The sequence below is a fragment of the Athene noctua genome, chromosome 2 (genome assembly GCF_965140245.1).
Source record: "Athene noctua chromosome 2, bAthNoc1.hap1.1, whole genome shotgun sequence".
NCBI lineage: Eukaryota > Metazoa > Chordata > Aves > Strigiformes > Strigidae > Athene > Athene noctua.
The window spans coordinates 138,344,260-138,365,149 of record NC_134038.1 but is presented as its reverse complement, the minus strand read 5'-3'; the positions used below and the strand labels follow the sequence as shown (position 1 = coordinate 138,365,149).

Below are 20,890 nucleotides of genomic sequence, written 5' to 3'. Positions count from 1 at the left end.
TTAACCCCTTCTCGGGGCATGGTTTTAGCGAGATTTTGAGCCAGCGCATAGTAAGCAATTGTCGGCGAGGGACATACAAATGTAAATTGCCCGTTGTTACACGCGGGAGCAAAGTCACCTCTGTTTTTGACAAAGGCACGACAAACAGCCCGGCCCAGGCCTGGCCGCGCCCAGCCCAGCCGAGCCCCGCGGCTGACAAAAGGCCCGGATGGGCACTCAGCCGCCCATCACCGACAGTTAACTGCCACCTTTTGTTTGGTTTGCGGACTGGCCACGCCGGGGAACTGTAAGGGGAATGGGTACAATTTGTAATATTTTTCAGTATCATTAATCACTTCAAAAATACCCTTTTTGGCAGCAGTTGGGAATGGATATTGAGAGACACAGGTAATTTCTGTCCCCTAAACTCCAAAACTCTAAACTGCCGTCTGGTAAACACTGCTGTTTACCTACCAAAACATCAAACCCTAATATTTTTCCTTTATTTCCGAGTTCTGCCGTCTAGCAATCGCACCAACTTGAAGATGTTACCAGTAGATTGTCCATGTAATATTGCTCGGGGTACCTCTAGTGCCAACGCCTTCTGCCAAAGATGATTCCTTCCTGAATCGTAAAATCGACCTGATTTATCCCAGGGCGGTTTAAACTCTCTACCAGGAGGCTGCCCGGGGGGAAGTTTCCGACTGACTTGGCGAACCCTCCGGCTTCCATCTTCACCCCCACCCGGGTCAGTCCAGCCCATCCTCTCGCCCATAAGCAACCAGATCATGTAACACTTCTGCCCACGTTAACACGTGTACATGAGGGTTGGGGGGGGGGGGGGGGGGGGTTCCCTGGTTGCATGCAATAGCTCTTTGCACCCTTTCTCTGAGGGACAGGACGTGTATCTTTAAGGCATCCGGGAGCCCTCTAATAAGAGCTCTAAGGTAGCTGGGATCCACCGGCGCCGGAAGCGGGATTCCGCACCGACCCCTCTCAGCCATCGCCTGAATGCAAGCGGCCTTTCGTACTCCCTCCGCCAGCGCCGACAGCCCATTTACTTTCATGGTAACAGGTTCTCCCCTCTCCTTAGGGTTCACACTCCCAGCCCAGTAAGCCACTCGCGATGTTATCGACTGGTTACCCGCTGGTCCATCACCTGAGAACACTCCGGGACCCCAGAAACCTCCTGCCTCGTCATCACTCAGAATTTGATCATCCCCCCCCCCCCCCCCCCCCGTTAAAGAAACTCTCCACAAATACTCAGTTTCAGTTTCACCCGGCTTACGCGAATATTTAACCTGAAGCTCACCAAGCTCGGCTCCCGTCCAGGGGGCTGTACGGACCGTGGTTCGGGGTTTCCTACCTTATGGACCCGTGTGGCTTTCTGTTTTAATGAGAGGTCGCACCTGTCTTTCCTCCAGTTCCTTTATTTCCTCTGAGCCACTTCCATCAGACTCTCCTCTAATATCTCCATCCCACTTTTAAAAATCTACACCTGTAATTAACTTTCGAATCTGAACAACACTAGGAGGTTTTTTTGCTCGTGCCAGCATAATTTCAATTTTTCTTTCTAAAAACCGCCCTCTATCTTTTTCTCGTAATAATTCTGTCTTTAAATGATCGATTTCCAACCGCTCCTGTAAGGCGTCTTTCTCCACCATTACAAAGCAATCCTCCGCCTGAAACAAACAGGCCCCTAATATGGCGCACGTTTTTCCTTCACTTCCGCATATCCATCAGCTTCCCCGCCTTTGTTCCAACTTCCTCGCAACTTCCACCAGATCAAACCACCTCTCCTTCGCCCGTTGCACATCTGGGGGAGAAGGGGCACAACTATATTTCTGTAATATCTTCTCTATCGACATCCTGCTGACTATGCCAATTTCTACAGATGCTCTCAAATAAAAAAAAAAATAAAAAAAAAAAAATTATTATTAACACAGTTAACTAGCTCTCCGTAAATTACAGGTTCGAATGTCTGTGAGAGGAGAACAGAACAGCTTTCTAGGGTTTAACGGCAACCCGGAACGCATAACAAAGAACTCTATCGGGTTTAATGGCAACCCAAAACACAAAGCTCTGCTCCATGGGGTTTAACGACAACCCCAAACGCTTTCACAAAGCCCTGCTACCTAGGGTTTAATGACAACCCAAAACGCTTTATCACTCACCTGACAAGTGAGGGCTCTCACCCTCGAGGCAGGGTCTCGACCCAAGGCACCTCGAGGAGTTTCCTTGGGCAGTGTCCTAACCCAAGGGGAGAGTCCTCGGCCACAACGTACTGCTCCAGGGGATGAGCCCCAAATGCCCCCCCGCCTCCCGGGGACTCCATTTATACCCAGGCCGAATCTGACCTGTAGTCAATAGCGGCTCCCATTGGCCAAAGGCCCCAACTGCCACGAGGCCCTGACAACAAAAGCAGCCAGGAGCTGCTACACTTCAGCAGCCAAGAAGCTCTGCTTTCACTGGGCGGATGCACCTGCCACACTGTCCCTGCTAGCCACACTATTGCTGACACAAGCCAGGATGCCATTGGCCTTCTTGGCCACCTGGGCACACTGCTGGCTCCTGTTCAGCCGGCTGTCAATCAGCACCCCCAGGTCCCTCTCTGACTGGCAGCTCTCCAGCCACTCCTCCCCAAGCCTGTAGTGCTGCTGGGGGTTGTTGTGGCCCAAGGGCAGCCCCCGGCATTTGGCCTTATGGAAACTCCTCCAGTTGGCCTCAGCCCATGGCTCCAGCCTGTCCAGGTCTCTCTGCAGAGCCTCCCTACCCTCGAGCACATCAACACTCCCACCCAACTTGGGGTCATCTGCAAACTGACTGAGGGTGCACTCGATCCCCTCGTCTAGATCATCAATAAAGATGTTAAACAGGAGTGGCCCCAAAACCGAGCCCTGGGGGACACCACTCGTGACCGGCCACCAACTGGATTTAACTCCGTTCACCACAACTATCTGGGCCCGGCCATCCAGACAGTTTTTACCCAGCAAAGCGTGTGCCCATCCAAGCCGTGAGCAGCCAGCTTCGCCAGGAGAATGCTGTGGGAAATGGTGTCAAAGGCCTTACTAAAGCCAAGGCAAACAACATCCACAGCCTTTCCCTCATCCAATAAGCAGGTCACCCTGTCGTAGAAGGAGATCAGGTTTGTCAGGCAGGACCTGCCTTTCATAAACCCATGCTGACTGGGCCTGAGCATCTGGTTGTCCCTCATGAGTTGTGTGATGGCACTCAGGATGAGCTGCTCCATCAACTTCCTGGGCACCGAAGTCAAGCTGACAGGCCTGTAATTTCCTGGATTATCCTTCCAACCCTTCTTATATATGGGTGTCACATTGGCCAATTTCCAATCTGTTGGGACCTCCCTGATCAGCCAGGACTGCTGGTAAATGATGGAAAGCGGCTTGGTGAGCACCCCAGCCAGCTCCTTCAGCACCCTCGGGTGTATCCCATCCGGCCCCACAGACTTGTGTGTGTCTGTGTGATGCAGCAGGTCACTGCCTGTCTCCTGGAATGCAGGGGGGTCGTTCTCCCCGTCTGTCTTCTGGCTGAGGAGGTTGGATTGCCTCAGTACAACTAGTCTTGTTATTAAAGACTGAGGTAAAGAAGTCATTAAGCACCTCAGCCTTTTCCTCATCACTTGTTGCCATGTTTCCTCCTGCATCTAGCAGGTGAGAAGATGATCTGAAAAACTACATTTGTTCAAAAAATTTGATCAAACATGATTTTTATACTTATTGTAATCTAAATTAGGAGTACCTCCCTCAACCTTTCTATTTCTTAGATCACTTTGCCATTCTGACTTCAAAATTCCCTTCTCCTCTTAGATCCCTGTATGGTGTTTGAGAACATCTAGCCAACATTCTTTTGGGTACATATGGTAGATTGTTCAGATTTTTCATGGCTTCACTTTTTTCTTTTTAAGCAAAAGCCCTTCCACTTAAAAAAACGCTTGTGCACTTTTGAGCCTTGAGAGCTCTTAATGCACCTTCCCAGCCAGATGAAATATTATAAGAAAGACTAAAGGTTTTAGATCATCGCTTAATTTCAAATGCAAGGTGCTTCAAGCTCTTATGTGGTACAGCAGCTCAAAAATCTCACAGTGGCCTTGTGTGTAAAGATATCAGCAGTCATCAGAGGGAGGGTCTGTGTAACTGTGACTGTGACTGAGAATGCTCCTCGCTTTTGTTTGTTAAAATAGTAATTTAAGAGCGTGAGCATTAGGAGAAAAGCACAAGTGACTTCAGAACTATTACTACTTTAACTGTAAGACAGAACCATCCACAGATCCCTGAAGTATGCCATGGAATCCTTAAGATCCTTAGGAGCAGGACTTAGTTCTGTACCTTTACCCCGAAAACCACTCTTGCCCTGCTAAAATGCTGCTTTAATACAAATAATAATAAAATGTATAGGAACTTTAGAAAAACCTTTTAACTTTCTGATATAATTGGGTTTGAGAACACTAGGGCTTCACAAATGAAATAGGGGAAAGAGTAGATAGACCATGTAATAGAATGAGTTCAGGCAGTTAGGGAAGTCATCCGACAACCACAGACATTTTCTTGTTTGTTTGTTGTGAAGTACTAACTTCTTACACAAATGAGTTTAACAATTTCTGTAAAGATGGAGGATTTCTGAAGCTCCCATGGCTTTTGGTATGTTACTCCGGTGTCAAAATCTCAGTAACTGGCATAAATGATCCAGAACTAAGTGAGCCCTGACAGATGTACATGTCTTAATTTGTACAAGTCTTAGTACTGCTCCAGAGACCTCATTTGGAAAACATGCTTCCTAAGAATTACATGGAACTCTAGGCCAGTGTATCAAAATTTTGTTTGTGAGTTACAGAAAGCCTGCGCTGGGTCATTAACAGCAGTAACAGAAACCAGATGCCTTATTTCATCTACAAAACAATCACCAGAAAAATCCATATAGGCAACAAGTACTATTACATAACGTATGCAAGTCTGTGGTACATCTACACTGAGCACACGGGCTGAGGTAACTGACTCACAGGTGACAGAAGCATGTAGCCAGGTACAGACCACAGAGGAGCCCTCTACCTCTAAACACAATTGTTGGAGGCTGCACAAACCCTTTACAGAAGAGGCAAAAGACAAAGTAGTCCAACAAGTAGCCTTGCACAGCAACCATTTCTTTCTAGCATTCTCCTCACAGTAGGCTGTGAATACCTCACCAAAGCATTCCTGTTTTGGACAAAGCCTTTTTAATATAGTTCTTGCCCAGAATGTCACAGTCCAGAAAACAAAAGGAAACTATCTATTTTATTTTCATTAGTTCATTTCTTGGATGTAAAAGGTCCATTTCAAAATAACCAAGAAATCATAAAATACAGTATTCAAATGTTTAGACCTGTGAGTTTATTAATGCAGAAGACTTAGAGAGGAAACAAAAATTAACTCAAACGGAAGCATTTTATTAACCACAAAATTGTGTGGTTTAGGTATCAGAGAAGTTACCATAAGGCATTATTTCAAAATAAACTTAAAAGTTCTAAATTTGTAGAAGTTCTAATGGGGGTGGCTTAAGAGGAATCTTTCCCATCGTAAACTTCTTTGCTTCAAATTGTTTCAACTCTTCAGCTGACAATTCACTCATCGGTGTAAATAACTTTCCTGACGTAGCATTGCTTGTGACTGCAGAAGACGCTGATGTTATGTTATGTCCAGAGGCACTGGCAGTCTGCCCAAATAAAGTACTGCTTGAATGTGAGGGAGAAGCTGCCACTGCTGCATTAGAAGCTGCAACGTTTGTAAGCGGAGTGGCGCTTGAAGTGTTCACAGCAGCAGAACTGCCAAACCCTGAAAACGCTGAAGTTCCAAAACCATTAGTTGTTTCAGAAGCTTTAAATGAGAAGGAGCCTGCAGATGGAGCCACCAGGCTGCCAAAACCAACAGAATGGGATACGCCTGGAGAGGACGTCACTCCAAATGCAGGATTACAACCAGCAGAACTGCTCCCAAAAGCAGGGGTGTTTCCAGATGATGCATTGACGAGACTGGAACTTATTTTAAAGGAGAAGTTGCTAGCACTGTTACTGCTGCTGTTCACAGGAAAGTCTGCAATTATAACATTTATAAAAAATTGTTACAATGTGCACACCTGTGATACTAAACCTCTGCTGTATTTCAATAATGCAGAGGAAGAAAAAACTCAGGAAAATGTTTAACTGTTGGTTGTTAGTGCAGGAACTTACTTGACGATCCAAAACTTGATGTTTGCTGTCCTCCAAATCCAAAGGAAGGCAATGGTTGACTGACCGTGTTCTTTAATTCGGAGAGCTTAAAAAATTCAAAATACATAAATGAAAACCAGATTCCAAAAGAGTGAAATGTGTTTCAGTAAGTACTTGAAACAAAAAGATAGCTGCCCAGTTCAATTTAATACAACTTAGGCTAAGTCAGACACTGATCACTTTCATCACGATTGCATACTCTTGCAGCTATGAACAAAATGCTTTAAGGCGATACATTGTTCTCTGTAAAACACTCCAGAAACACAAAGATATTACAGTTTACAGATTTTCTGGGGAACATTTGCAAGATCTCTTCATTAAAAACAAGGTGACATACTATAACTATCATATCTTAGAAATCTTTGTAGCAGCAATTAACATTGGCATTTGCAGGACAGTTTGGTGAAATGTGTCTAAAAACCCACAAATCTAAGAAAAACATGTGCCCAAGATTAATGAAAAAATGACATCAGGAACAGAAAGAGTTTACCTTTCTTTAATTAACACTTACCAAAGCTGCTTTTGTTGATGCATTTGAAGATTTCAACTGAACCAGACGATTTTTCCATTGTTTTACTAACTGTTGGACAGAATTTACCTAAGAAGAGGGGAAAAGAAAAGCCTGGTTTTATTACTGGTGGAGACAAAAACAAAAAAAAGAAAAAAGAAAAAAAGTGATCTGACAACTAAACAAAGAAAATTTCTAGAATGAGAAATTTCATTAAGCGAAGATGACAAGATTTTTGCTTTCCTGAAACCTCAAGGTGAAAAGCTGAAATTTTTTGTTACTAACAGAGAATTCCTTTCAATTCTCTTACTATTGCCCTTAAAGCAAGTTTTTTACCTCACATAAGATTAGAAAAATGTCCTGGGACTTTCTAAATCTAAGTTCTATCACTATCTGAATTAGGTGCTTGGGACAAAAAAAAAAAACCAAAACCAAACCACACAAAAAATATGTACGCTTTCATTTTAAGAGAACAAACTTTTTAATCCTTGTTTTATTTCTGGTTTGTCCACTTATTATTCATTCACTAAGCTGAAGACCTAAGATTTGCCTTAGCTTCTCCCATGTTTTCAGAAAAGAAAATGCCTATTTTCAAAACATTATCATTCCAAACACTTTACAGTATCATGCTAAAATATTTAGCTTTGAAGAAATTAATTTCCTGAATTTAAATCAGCCCCTTTAATGTGATCCAACAGATTACTGCTCAGAACATATAAGCAATAAATACTACCTGTGTCTTTCTGATCAGTGATTAAAGTATTAAACAAGAAACTGGAAAGTCATGAAATAACTTACTTTTCAGGAATTTCAAACCTGAATTTCCCATATTTAGGTTCAACACACCTTATCTGAAGCCTGGCCTAATTCAATTTTCCTTAAAAACTAACCAAGTAAACATATAATGTCCCAAATGCCTGTAAGAGTGCAGTAAGGACTGTTTTTGTACACGAATTCCTTAATTTTTCAAAACGGTCTCACATCACAAACATCAATAATTCTTTTGTGTCTAGTCACATGCTGGAAGATCATGTTGCTTGGTATCAGCTCTTATAAAGCAGGCTGGAAAATTCAGATTTGGGCCCAGTTTCAGAATAGAAAAAAACATGCTTTGGAAAAGACATGTTGTACTTAAACATTCTGTCAGAGAACTGTATCATACAGTTTATCATCATCTATATAATGAGACTTTAATGAACTTGCTTTTTCACAGCTTCAGTTAGGCCACAAATGTTTTTAATAGCAAGGCATGGTGTATTGATTAATCATTTCAGTTTATTTCTTTAACTGATTTTTTTTTTTTTATAATAAATACATAAACAAATCAATCTTTCTCCCATCACTGAAAATGCAATTCTGGTAATTTTAAACATGTGAAGCAACAGTGGTGACAACAGCAATTCCTTCTGTAATAGAGAACCAAGGGGAAGAGGGAAAAGTGCAATGTAGCTTGAATTAGTTTGTCCTTGTGTCTGTCCAACAGCCTGATTCCTTTCCTGGCACAACACTGAACTGTGGTAGCTTCCTGGATGTTGGTAGGACTATGAGGGAGGAACGACACAGGTAAGTTTAGCGATACATATCAAAACATATCTATCGCTTCTCTTCTAGAAGTGCACATACTCCTTGAGAAGTATCTGGTATTTTCAGCATTAATTGCCTTCAATAAAGGTATGTAAAAGAACAAGGTCAAATAAACTTCCCTGCTGTTCTATCTAAAGCGCTGTACATCCAGCTCTAACAATCAAACTGGCTAATAGCATACAAAGTATTAAACTTTTGAGACAGGATTCAAATATCTTCTACAAACAACACACAAGAGCAGGGCCAAGACTAAGACAAGGAGTGTCTAGGTTTAGGAAGACCATACATTTAACTGAGACTAGAGAAAAGCCTCCACTTTTTGTAGGAGCTGATGTGTCCAAACGCTTAGGCCACCAGTTTTAGAATGCCAGATCCAACGGTTTTATCCTGCCATCTCAGCCAGAACTAGGAAGTTACAGTAGAGCGTACAGACTAGCAGCTATTTTTGCATTCTGTTTGATGCACGGTAATTTAAAAATATTTTGGCATTCTCATCATCTCCTAGAGTTTGGTAATTAATGAGTCAAGAGCTGCCACCTGAAGAACAATAACAAGTCCTATCTCTAAATGTGTGCCATAAAAAATCAATGTTTTTTAAATACTTACATAGTTCTGAATGGTATTGTTTGCTCTGCAGTTGTAATACTCCAGATGCAACTCTTCTGGAGATAAATCGTGAAAGCCTGTAAGGAGAGGAATAATCAAAGACCTCTCAGAAAATCTATTAATACTTTCGGTTGACCTTTATGTAATAGTTATGAAGAAGTGGGCCTTGGTACATTACCTGTAGGAAGTCAGTCACCGTTGGAGACACAGAAAGGATTCATTACAGAACTTCAAGGATAGGAACGTCCAAAATAAATTTGCCATAATCCAATATTCCTTTCTGCTGCATCGCAAGGCAAATCATCACCTTGCAAATAGTTCCGCAGAGGTACAACCGTGTGGACAAGCATAAGAAACACCCTAAACAGCAGCAATATGTGACAGTCCTGAAAACATTACCTACCCGAGATATTTGGCTTCTCTTTTGTGGGTGAATAACATGAAAATATCCATTGTCCTGAAGATTTCCAAATCTCCATGTCTTTCACTACACTTTCGCTAGAAAACAAAACAAAATAAAATCTCAGATGAAGGTGAAATTGTATGGTGAAAACAAAACCAAAGAAGTAATTGCCTAATTTGAATCCAAGGTCAGATTCAAATACCTGCTACCATCAAAATTAACGAAGTGTGACACTAGTCAGAATGAACAAGAGAATTACTGAGTTCTCTGCGGAAAAAAAACGGACAGTAGGCGAGATACATAAATGTCCTCTCAAAGCATTTTACTTTATCATCTAACTGCAAGTAAACCAAACCAGATCTTAAAAAAACAAAATCCCAAACCACACAAAGTATTTTTTAATCCCTGCATGGCATATGCTGTCACAAGATTTTACCTGAAGCTGTAGGTCACAATTTAAAACCCTCTCAATACTGGATGTTTTTACAATATAAATGAAGATGCACTGTATTAAATAGCAAAATTCAGGGGAAAAAAAATAGAAGTAAATGTTGCATATAAATTTCTGGAAAAGTATCAAAAGCATAAAAATCCGAACACTACAAAAGTGGAGAAGTAGAAGCAACATCAACAGAAGTAAATGCAAATGTAAACGGTGAAAGGATGTTGTGGTTTGAACTCAGCCAATAGCAAATCGCCAAGTGGCCAGTTGTTTACTCCCCCCCCCCCCCCCCGGTGAAATAGGGGAGGGATTAAAGAAAAATAATTTGTAGGTTAAATAACAAAAAACTTTACTATAAAAACCAACAGTAATGGCAGTAGTCCAAACCGGGTAAAATGCCTTAGTGGCTCACCGAAGAGTGACCAGTAGGGAGCCCATCCTCAGCAGCGACCTGCACCAGAGAAGCCTGCCCCGTTGATATGGAAACCGAAAACAAAACAAACACAGGTGCTCGCCTATAGGCTGAGCTTTGGTGTCACTGACACGGAATGGTCCAATGGCTGACCAAGACCCCGCCCTTCAGCTGTGCTCCCTCTCAGCCCACGGAAAGTTAACTCTGTCCTGACCAAAACCAGGACAGTCTCCACCCCTTATCCCATACCATTGATGTGGGTGCGTATGCCGGGTCGCAAACCGTCTGCATCACTGACAATGTAAAATTGTCATCAGCAGTCAAGTTAGAAGATTAACGATGTCTAAATTAATGACACACTTGTGTTAGAAGACTAACGGCGTCTAGATTAACGACAGCTAAAAGTGAAAGTATTTTTACTCATTAGGGAAGAAACTGATAAGAAAGGAATCTGTAGAATAACAAAGCAGAAATTTATCTACCAATTGTGCACACTTAGTAGCGCTTGTTGAAAGTGCTGAGAGGAATGAGTTTTTGAAATGTGCATGCGCCAGATCAACACATGGATTTGCTGTCACAAGAATATATAAGGACTTGTTTTTCTAATAAAGATCAGAGCTTGACTGTTAACCATATTGGTGTGTGTCTTGTCTCACAGCCTCGTCCTGCAACTTAGGGGGTTCCTGCTACAACTGGCGCCCGAACAGGGACCTCCTTTTTATCGCTTAAATGCAGAAACTCGCTTAAATGCGGAAGACTCCGAAGCATCACCGAAGGTGATACCGGGAGCTTGCAGGCAGGGAAACAGAAGGGCACAGGACGAAACGCTGTAGCGTGGAGATCCTGCAGGTATGGAAAAAGACGCGGCCCTAAAACTGCTGTTAAGTATCCTCTCTATGAGAGGCAAAGAAACAGCTCTTCGAAATCTTAAAAAGCTCACTGAGTGAGCGCATGGAGAACTTTTTTTGAGATAAGAAAAGACAAAATAATGAACGCGGCCAGGCTGTTAACACAGAAAACGAGAACACAGAGGGAGACGATGCATATTTTGAACCTCGGGAGCAAGATTTATTTGCTGGGTCTTTTGACTGTGATAATCTTTTAGACCCTGAGGCTGTAAATCCTGAAAAAGAATCTGGCCTGTGTCCTCCCTTAGCTGGGGATGATCCGCGGGTAAAAGTGAGGCGAAAAACCTTGGTGCAAGGGGATATGGACATGGCGAGAAAGATTCTTGCTCCTGTAAGCTATGAGCCGGGACATCAGGCACATTGGGAAGGACGGCATTTTTGTGTTATCAAAGATCTACAGAAAAGCATTAATGAAGACGAGTTGCAAAACTCATTTCCAACAACTGTACTGGAGGCAATCGCTCAGGGATATCAATTTGCCCCATAAAATTGGCTAGCACTTTTAAGAAAAAAACCGGCATTCATGCCGGCACAGTACTCTATCTGGAAAACCGAGCGTGCGCTCAGCATTCTGCCCCCTCACACCTGCAGGCGCGGAGTTGGCGGCGGCGGCCCGGGCCCGGGGCCTCCCCGAGCCCCCCCGGCGGAGTGGCCTCCTGCGGCTGAGCCCGGCACTGCGCTCTCGGCACCCCCCCCGGCAAAAGCGGCAGGTTTTTCACAGAGAAGGTGCTGACGCTGTCATGCAGCCATGGCTTTATATGTTCTTAATGGCGTTCTCGTATTTGTAATATTTGTCATTTTATGTTGTAATGAGCGCAGGGGCTCCTCTGTGTGCCTGTGTGATTGCTTTGCGGGTGTGAGACGCGGCCCGCTGCAGCTGCGGAGTCCTCCGGCCGCCAGGGCAGCGGCCACGGAGGAACGACAGGGTCCTAGTGCCCGCCCGCTGAGTCATCAGCGCCGCGGTTTGTTCGGGCTCAGGGTTTTAAGTGTCTCAGGTGAAATATCTCCTCTAGCAGGAGGCGGTAATTCTGTGTTAATTGTTATCCTGAATTTAGGTGCATACTCTGCGGGGGGAGTGCACCTCTGTACCATCTGCCTAATGAAAATATTGTTAAAAAATCATCTACAACCTTACAGGGGTTGTTTGTTTTACCAGGGGTCGTAGATGCTGGTTATGAAGAGAAAAATCAAAATTATGGTCTGTACCCCTGTGTTCAGTAACAAAAAAGTCAAAAATTGTTCACCTTGTTAATTTTACTGCGTCTCCCCCTAATAGTATGCCAAAAAGCCGCGATGACTCAGGATTTGGATCGGCAGGCACACCTTAAATATTTTTGGACTCAGACAGTGACACAAGGTTGACTTCTGGTAAAATGTACTCTCATTAAAGCTAAAAAATCTGTTGAGCTGACAGGCATCTTAGATACTGCTGCAGATGTGACCATAATATCTGTGAGCAGATTGGCTGTTAGCTCTGGTAACTCAAATGCTTTTCAGAGTTGGTGTCATGCTGTAGCAATTTAAAGCAAGGATCTCATTCATGTAACGGGCCCAGAAAACTGGGTAGCAAATATTCATCCATTTATATTGGAAAACCCCTATTACATTTTAGCGTCATGACTGTATGACTCAATGGGGAACTCAAATTGGATCAAATCTGTCTTAATCACCACTGTACCACAACCCACCCTGACACTAACCTCATAAACCAAATCACCTGTGTGACTCGGTCGGTGGCCCTTGCCAAGGAAAAAGTCATGCCACCTTAATGATTTAATTCAGGGACAATTAAGTTTCTTATTTTAAAGAAAAGTGGTAAATAGTGACTTTTACATGATCTCCCACATATTAATGATACCATGGAGGATAAAAATACTTTACAACCATGAATGCCTACCCCAACAAGGATTACCCGAAACTGGCATCTTGTAGTAATTGATCTAAAGGATTGATCTCTTTTATCATTCCCTTGCATCCAAATGATGCACCTAAAATTACTTTTTCTATTCCCACTATTAATATTAGTGAACCTGCAAAACAATACCACTGCATTATTTTACCATAAGACATAAAAATCCCACCAGGTCCCCTAAGCTGTTATATATCATTATATGGATGACATCCTTATAGCAACAAAAACACAGGAGATCATGGAAAAGGCTCTTGCTTTAACCAAACACTCACTATCTCAAATGGTGTTGCAAATACCACTTCAAAAGGTACATATATCATCACCAGGCAGTACCTGGGCTGAAGAATGTGTGAACAGACTATTGCCCTGCAACAACTTAAACTTAAAACTGATATTAAGACTTTAAAAGATTTACAGAAACTGTTAGGAACCATAAATTGTATACAGCCATTGTGGGCCTAACTGATGATGATCTGCATAGCTTGTTTCATATTTTATGAAAAGATCCTTCACTGATTTCACCCAGAGTACTTACAAAGAAAGCAAAACAAGATCTTCACCGTATAGCTAACACCATCTCAAACAGACAAGCATCGCAGGTATACTGCATTCCCCCATGGGACAAGACATCGTAGAAAGAGCACACCAAACCTTGAAACTGCTTTTGCAAAAACAAAAAGGGGGAGAGGTCTTGGCTCCAGGTCAGCCATATGCTCTGCTGTTTCAGTGGGATGAAAAACACATACATTTTTTCCACCAGAATGCCAGGGCAATACAAAACCAACTTTCTTTATCAGCTTGCCCTGAATACCAGACAGACTCCATCTCTTCAACAGGGAAGTGGTGTTGACCCTTGGGGACTCATCTCCTCAGAATTATAGCAATCTGTTGTCACTCACTTACCTGCATTTCAAATGTTAAAATATGTACATGTGTCTCTTAATACCTTTTCTGGAGCACTGTTTGCATCCTGTCATACAGTGGGGAGTCAAGCATCTGACCTGCATTCCCCATTCACCATTGTGGACCATACATCTAGCAAGCTAAAGCGTCTACTACAACTACAACAACAACAACAACAACAACAACAACAACGGGGCAAGATGCAAGATATCAATCTACACCTCACAAAAGGCTAAATAAGGCATTATATGTCATGAACCTTTTAAACATTTCCCCTGTCTCACAGGTGCCACCAATATTGTGTCATTTCTCATCACAGATACCAGATCAACAAGAAGTCCAGAGCAAGGCTCAAGTGTTAACAAAAAACTTAGAAAGCAGTAACTGAGAAGGACCATATCTTTTAATACCCTGGGGAAGAGGTTATGCTTGTGTCTCCACAGGTCTCAGTCTCCAGTGGCCACCGGCAAGGTGTGTGCAACCACACCTGAGGGTGAGAGGCAGCCAGCACTCAGGATCCAGCTGTGGGTGCTGTGAGTGCCCCTGTGCTGACAGTTTGCGGTCTCTTCGACTGATCATTTAAGCAGAATGTCTGGGTAATGTTTGCTACTGCAACAAAACAAACTACACCACAGTTGCCAATTCTTTTTGGAGAAAATGCTAACAGTAATTGCAGCTCCTTAATGAAATATATAGACCTACTAGCCACTAGTGAAAGATGTAGTTTAGATGGAATGTAGTTATTAATAACTATTAAATGCTGTAAGAACGTGTGTATTCAACTTTCTTTGTTTAGCAATATTAAGAATTAAAAGCTCAAGTGGTTAACCTTATTAAAAACTCCCTTGGTCCCCCTGGAGTGCTGGCCAGGCTCTGGGTGGAACTCAACAGGAGGATGAAATCAGATGTTCCCGCTCAAAGAAAAGTGCCAGTTATTTTGGCCAGTTGATTTAGAAGCTGGACCTGCTTGCAGCAATGTTGGATGCCTCACCTACGGATGGACGCACCGCGTAGGATTTCCAGTTTGCAAGGAAGGGCACTCTAAATTCTCGCTGCACCCAGGGTTCGCCAGCGATTGCGGATCTGAATGTTAGTACCCCATTAAGTAAGTGTGCTACTCCGTGTTTTCCTTACTGTTTATTTTGTAGTATTTAGTTGTATCCCTTATTTATAGGTAGTGAAATTAGCCTACTCTTTTAACTAGTAATTGTAACTGCTGTATTGTTTTAACCTTCTGTGGAACTATTCCAAGTATGCTGGTTTTGAAGTTTGTCTAACCCTTAATTGATACAGCTCTCAAACAAGTCTTGCAGGTGCCGTTGCAAAACCAAGAAAGGGGAGATCTGGGAGGCATCTGCCTTACACAGCCTTTGACAAGCAGCTAAGCTTTGATGAAGAACAGGCCTTGCAGGATAGATAAGAAACTTTTGAGTTGTGCCAAGGTGGCAGGGAAAAATCAATCAGGACAGCAGGCATTTTGCCTGGGCTTAGTAACTGCTGCCGACCAGACCTGTTTGATTGGAGTTAAAACTGAGAAGCTCTCTTCCTGCAGCAGCTGGGAATAGCATGCAAGATCAGGCCTGGGGATGTATATAGTTTGGTGGACAAAAAGCCTATCTGACACATGGTTGGTATAATCAGACAGTCTGGCTGGGATGGCAAAACGTGACTCCTTCAGCAGTATCGATACATGATACTTGGTTTTGTAGTGATACTTACACGATGGGTTTACATCTTGAAGACGGAAGAGTATTTAATAATGATCCGATTAAAAGGTTACCAATTACTGGATGGTTAAAAGATTTGTTTTTACATGGACTAACAGTTTAAATTGTCATGATAATCTTTTTAATGATGCTAAACTGTGTGTGGAAGTGTTTTGAGAACGATGGACCGAGCAATAAAAGGGGTCTGTACTACTCAAAAACAAAAAGAGGGATTTGTGGAATGGCTGGAAAACAACGGGCACATTATGAGCGATCCAAACCGAGTGGCCTCACTGTAACAACAGGCTGTAGATGTTGTGAAGAACACCTGCAAGGCCAAAGGGCTGAGAAACTGCGTAGGTAGCAAAAAGATAAGGAAGCTGGACTGTGGAAGACGAGATGTTTGCCTGGCAGGAGAGCAGCTCGTGGACACCACACCGGGACCAATCATAGAGGGTAAAAAGGCTCGTGGACAAGTAGCTTTAGCCTATGAGCAATCAAGTAGCTGCATGTGTACTTTATAGTAGTATATAAATCACTGTGTATCCTTTAATAAAATGGCATTGTGGAGGCCTGGAGAGATTGTCACTACATCTCTCTTAGCCCGCAGGAGTAGGGGTTGTAAAAGCCCTATCCACCTTGAACAAAATAGCCTGTTGGAGTGTAAAACAATTTAACTTAACATCTAATATAGTAAGTAATTTGTTGACAAATGAAGGTAGTATAAGGCATGCTGTTTTGCAGAATAAAGCAACTATAGATTTTTGTTATTGGCACCAGAACATGGATGTGAAGAATTTAAGGGTATGTACTGTGTGAATCTCTCTGATTACTCTCAATTTATCTCTAGGCATTGTTACTAACTGCAAGACAATATACATAGGTGGGATTATTGCTGTCTTGTGTAGTAAATAGGATAGAGGCCTTAATAAAAAGAAAAGGGGGAATTGTGGGTGCGTATGCCAGGTTGCAAACCGTCTGCATCACTGACAATGTAAAAGTGTCATCAGCATTCAAGTTAGAAGATTAATGATGTCTAAATTAATGACGCACTTGTGTTGGAAGACTAACGGCATCTAGATTAACGACAGCTAAAAGTGAAAGTATTTTTACTCATTAGGGAAGAAACTGATAAGAAAGGAATCTGTAGAATAACAAAGCAGAAATTTATCTACCAATTGTGCACGCTTAGTAGCGCTTGTTGAAAGTGCTGAGAGGAACGAGTTTTTGAAATGTGCATGTGCCAGATCAACACACGGATTTGCTGTCACAAGAATATATAAGGACTTGTTTTTCTAATAAAGATCGGAGCTTGACTGTTAACCATATTGGTGTGTGTCTTGTCTCACAGCCTCGTCCTGCAACTAAGGGGGTTCCTGCTACACATTGACATCATGCTCAGGTTCCAAATACATTCTAAGGAATCACCACCCCTTTTTTTTTTTCTGGGTTTCACGGCTATCATTCCCTCACTCTATGGGCCATCCTTCCAAAATGTCTGCTGAGTTCATTTAGCCCATAATTTCAGATTCCATCTGTCATGGTAGTCTTTTAAGGCTGGAGGAATGAAGTGGAGTTAGCTCGGTCGGTGGAGCAGGATGCTTTGGATGTGGCAGGAGGATGTTGTGAGGCACCAATTGCAATAATAGGGTGATTTGACAGTTTGATTCACTGGCTATTTTGACCCAAAATTAAATCTCCTTGAGGCACGCATCAGACTTCTCTGTCCTCCTGCATTACCCACCAGGTGCACCCAGGTCCTTGGGCAAAAGTAATCCCACACATGGGTTTATCTTTACCTGATGCAGGAATAACCCAGACTATCTTCCCCAGCATATTTTTGACATGCACTACAGGGACTTTATCCCCATCTACAGTATGAAGGAGGTTTGACTGAGCAGGACCAGCTTGCTTGGCAGATCCTCTGGTATTGACTAACCAGGTGACTTTTGCTAAATGCACGTCCCAGTGTTTGACAGTTCCACCACCCGTTGCTCTCAGTGTAGCTTTTAGCAACCCATTGTATCGCTCAATTTTCCCAGAGGCTGGTGCATGGTAGGGAACGTGATATATCCGCTCAATACCATGTTCTTTGGCCCAGACGTCTATGAGATGGTTTCGGAAATGTGTCCCATTATCTGACTCAGTTCCTTCTGGCGTGCCATGCCGCAATAAGTCTTTCTTCTCAAGGCCTAAAATGGTGTTCTGGGCAGTGGCAGGGGGCACGGCATAGGTTTCCAACCAACCCGTGGCTGCTTCCATCATTGTATGCAAATAGTGTTTGACATGTGGGAGCATGATATAATCAATCTGCCAGGCCTTCCCATATTTATATTTTGAACATCATCCTCCATACTAAATGGGCTTTAACCGTTTGGCTTGCCTGACTGTAGCATGTCTCACATTCATGGATAACCTGTGCAATAACATCCGTGGTTAAGACCAACCCTCGGTCACAAGCCCATCTATATGTTGCACCTCTTCCCTGATGGCCTGAGGAGTCATGGGCCCAGCAAGCCAGAAATTGTTCACCCTTATGTTGTCAGTCCAGATCTACTTGATCCACCTTAATCTTAGCAGCTTGATCCACCTGTTGGTTGTTCTGATGTTCTTCAGTGGTCCGCCTCTTAGGTACGTGAGCGTCTATATGACATACTTTCACAACCGGGTTCTCTACCCAAGCAGCAATATCTTGCCATAATTCAGCAGCCCAGACGGGTTGCCACTGTGCTGCCAGTTGCTCCATTTCCACTGCTGTAACCACCCCCACAGTGCATTTGCCACCATCCATGAGTCAGTATAGAGGTAGAGCACCGGCCACTTCTCTCACTCAGCGATATCCAAGGCCAGATGGACAGCTTTCACCTCTGCGAACTGACTCAATTCACCTTCTCCTTCAGCAGCTTCAGCGACCAGTCGTGCAGGGCTCCACACAGCTGCCTTCCACCTTTGATGTTTCCCCACAATGTGACAGGACCCATCGGTAAACAGGGCACATCACTTCTCATTATCCAGTAGTTTATTATATGGTGGGGCCTCTTCAGCATGTGCTACCTCTTCCTCTGGCGTCATTCTAAAATTTTTGCCTTCTGGACAATTTGTAATCACTTCCAGTGTTTGCGGATAGTTGGGGCTCCCTATTAGAGCCCGTTGTGTGATTAATGCGACCCATTTACTCCACATGGCATCAGTTGCACGGTGTGTAGAGGGGCCCCTCCCTTTGAACATCCAGCCCAGCACTGGCAGTCGGGGTGCCAGGAGGAGCTGTGCTTCAGTCCCAATCACCTCTGAAGCAGTTCAGACCCCTTTGTATGCTGCCAATATCTCCTTTTCAGTCAGAGTATAGCAGTCCTGGGATCCTCTGTATCCCTGACTTCAGAACCCCAGAGGTCGACCCCGAGTCTCCCCTGGTGCTCTCTGTCAGAGACTCCAGGTAGGGCTATTCTTTCCAGCTGCAGTGTAGAGTACATTTTTAACATCTTGTCCTGTACCAACTGGCCCAAAAGCTACTGCGTAGACTATCTCCTGTTTAATGTGTTCAAAAGCTTGTTGTTGTTCCAGGCTCCATATAAAATCATTCTTTTTCTGGGTCACTTGATAGAGAGGGCTGACCATCTGACTGTAATTTGGAATGTGCAGTCTCCAGAAACCCACACCACCTAAGAAAGCTTGTGTCTCCTTTCTGTTAGTTGGTGGGGACATAGCTGTTATTTTATTAATCACCTCCGTTGGAATCTGATGATGTCCATCTTGCCACTTTAGTCCTAAAAACTGAATCTCTTGTGCAGGTCCCTTGACCTTACCACGCTTCATGGCAAACCCGGCTCTCAGAAGGATTTGGATTATTTTTTCCCCTTTCTCAAAAACTTCTGCTGTATTGCCCCATACAGTGATGTCATCGATGTACTGTAAGTGTTCTGGGGCTTCACCCTGTTCCAGTGCAGCATGGATCAGTCCATGGCAAATGGTCAGGTTGTTTCCACGCCTGGGGCAGTCAGTTCCAGGTGTATTGGACACCCCTCCAGGTAAAAGCAAACTGCAGCCTGCATTCTGCTGCCAGAGAGATGGAGAAAAATGCACTGGCAATATCAATCGTGGCGTACCACTTGGCTGGCTTTGACTCTAGCTCATACTGAAGTTCTAGCATGTCTGGCACGGCAGTGCTCAGCGGTGGCGTGACTTCATTCAGGCCACAATAGTCTACTGTTAATCTCCACTCTCCATTAGACTTTTGCACTGGCCATATGGGGCTGTTAAAGGGGGAATGCATCTTGCTGATGACTCCTTGGTTTTCTAGCCGACAAATCAGTTTATGAATAGGGATTACACAGTCTCCATTTGTGCGATATTGCCGTCGGTGCACTGCTGTAGTGGCAACTGGCACCCGTTGTTCTTCGACCCTCAGCAATCCCACAACAGAAGGATCCTCTGAGAGACCAGGTAACACAGACAGCTGTTTGATTCCTTTTGTTTCCAAGGCAGCTATACCGAAAGCCCACCGATACCCTTCTGGGTCCTTGAAGTACTCTCTCCTGAGATATTCTATGCCAAGAACACATGGAGCATCCGGGCCAGTCATAATAGGGTGTTTTACACACTCTTTTCCAATTAGGCTCACCTCGGCCTCCAATACAGTCGTTGAGACACTCTGTCACTCCTGAAATACAGATGGGTTCTGCTCCTTTAAAATATGATGGCATTATGGTGCACTGAGCACCAGTGTCCATTAGAGCCTTATAGTGCTGGGGGTACAGCGTGCCAGGCCACTGAATCCACACAGACCAATAAACTCGATTGTCGCTGTCCTCCACCTGGCTGGGGGCAGGGCCCCTCTAACACCCACTGATGACAAATGGGTTAGTGTGGTGTGCATGGATTTCAGTCTCATCTTGATCACTCACTTCTTGTGAATATAAATCAGAAGTTCTTCTCATAGCATCATGAGCAAAGTCGACCTTTCTGCTCTGTTTGGACACTTGATTACTGGAAACTGGAGCAGCATTTCTCCTAAAAGAATCCCATTTTGTACTTGTTCCTCCTTCCAACTCACATACCCGCTCTTCTAGGAGGTAGGTAGGTTTTCCACCCCATTTCTTCATGTCTTCTTGTCACGTCCCACTCAGATGAGGGGGACAAGTGACTCAGATTCGCAAATCCCCAATTGGAGCGGACAAGTCTCCAAGTCCAAGCATTTATTAACTACCCACAATGTACTAATTGAACACACGATAATTGGCTAAGTATATAGCAAGTTGTGGTGAGCAATAC

General features: G+C 43.6%; 1 protein-coding gene across 1 annotated transcript; it reads right to left on the bottom strand.

The window, feature by feature from the left end:
* Positions 1–5,307: 5,307 nt before the first annotated feature.
* LOC141957088 (nucleoporin NUP42-like) lies at positions 5,308–10,301 on the bottom strand. The gene is made up of 6 exons (XM_074898060.1): positions 10,194–10,301; positions 9,340–9,434; positions 8,937–9,013; positions 6,750–6,836; positions 6,200–6,284; positions 5,308–6,062 (listed from the first exon to the last, which is right to left on the bottom strand). Exons 1-6 carry the CDS (start codon positions 10,217–10,219, stop codon positions 5,497–5,499), a joined length of 936 nt encoding a protein of 311 aa, XP_074754161.1. The 5' UTR covers positions 10,220–10,301; the 3' UTR covers positions 5,308–5,496.
* Positions 10,302–20,890: the final 10,589 nt, after the last annotated feature.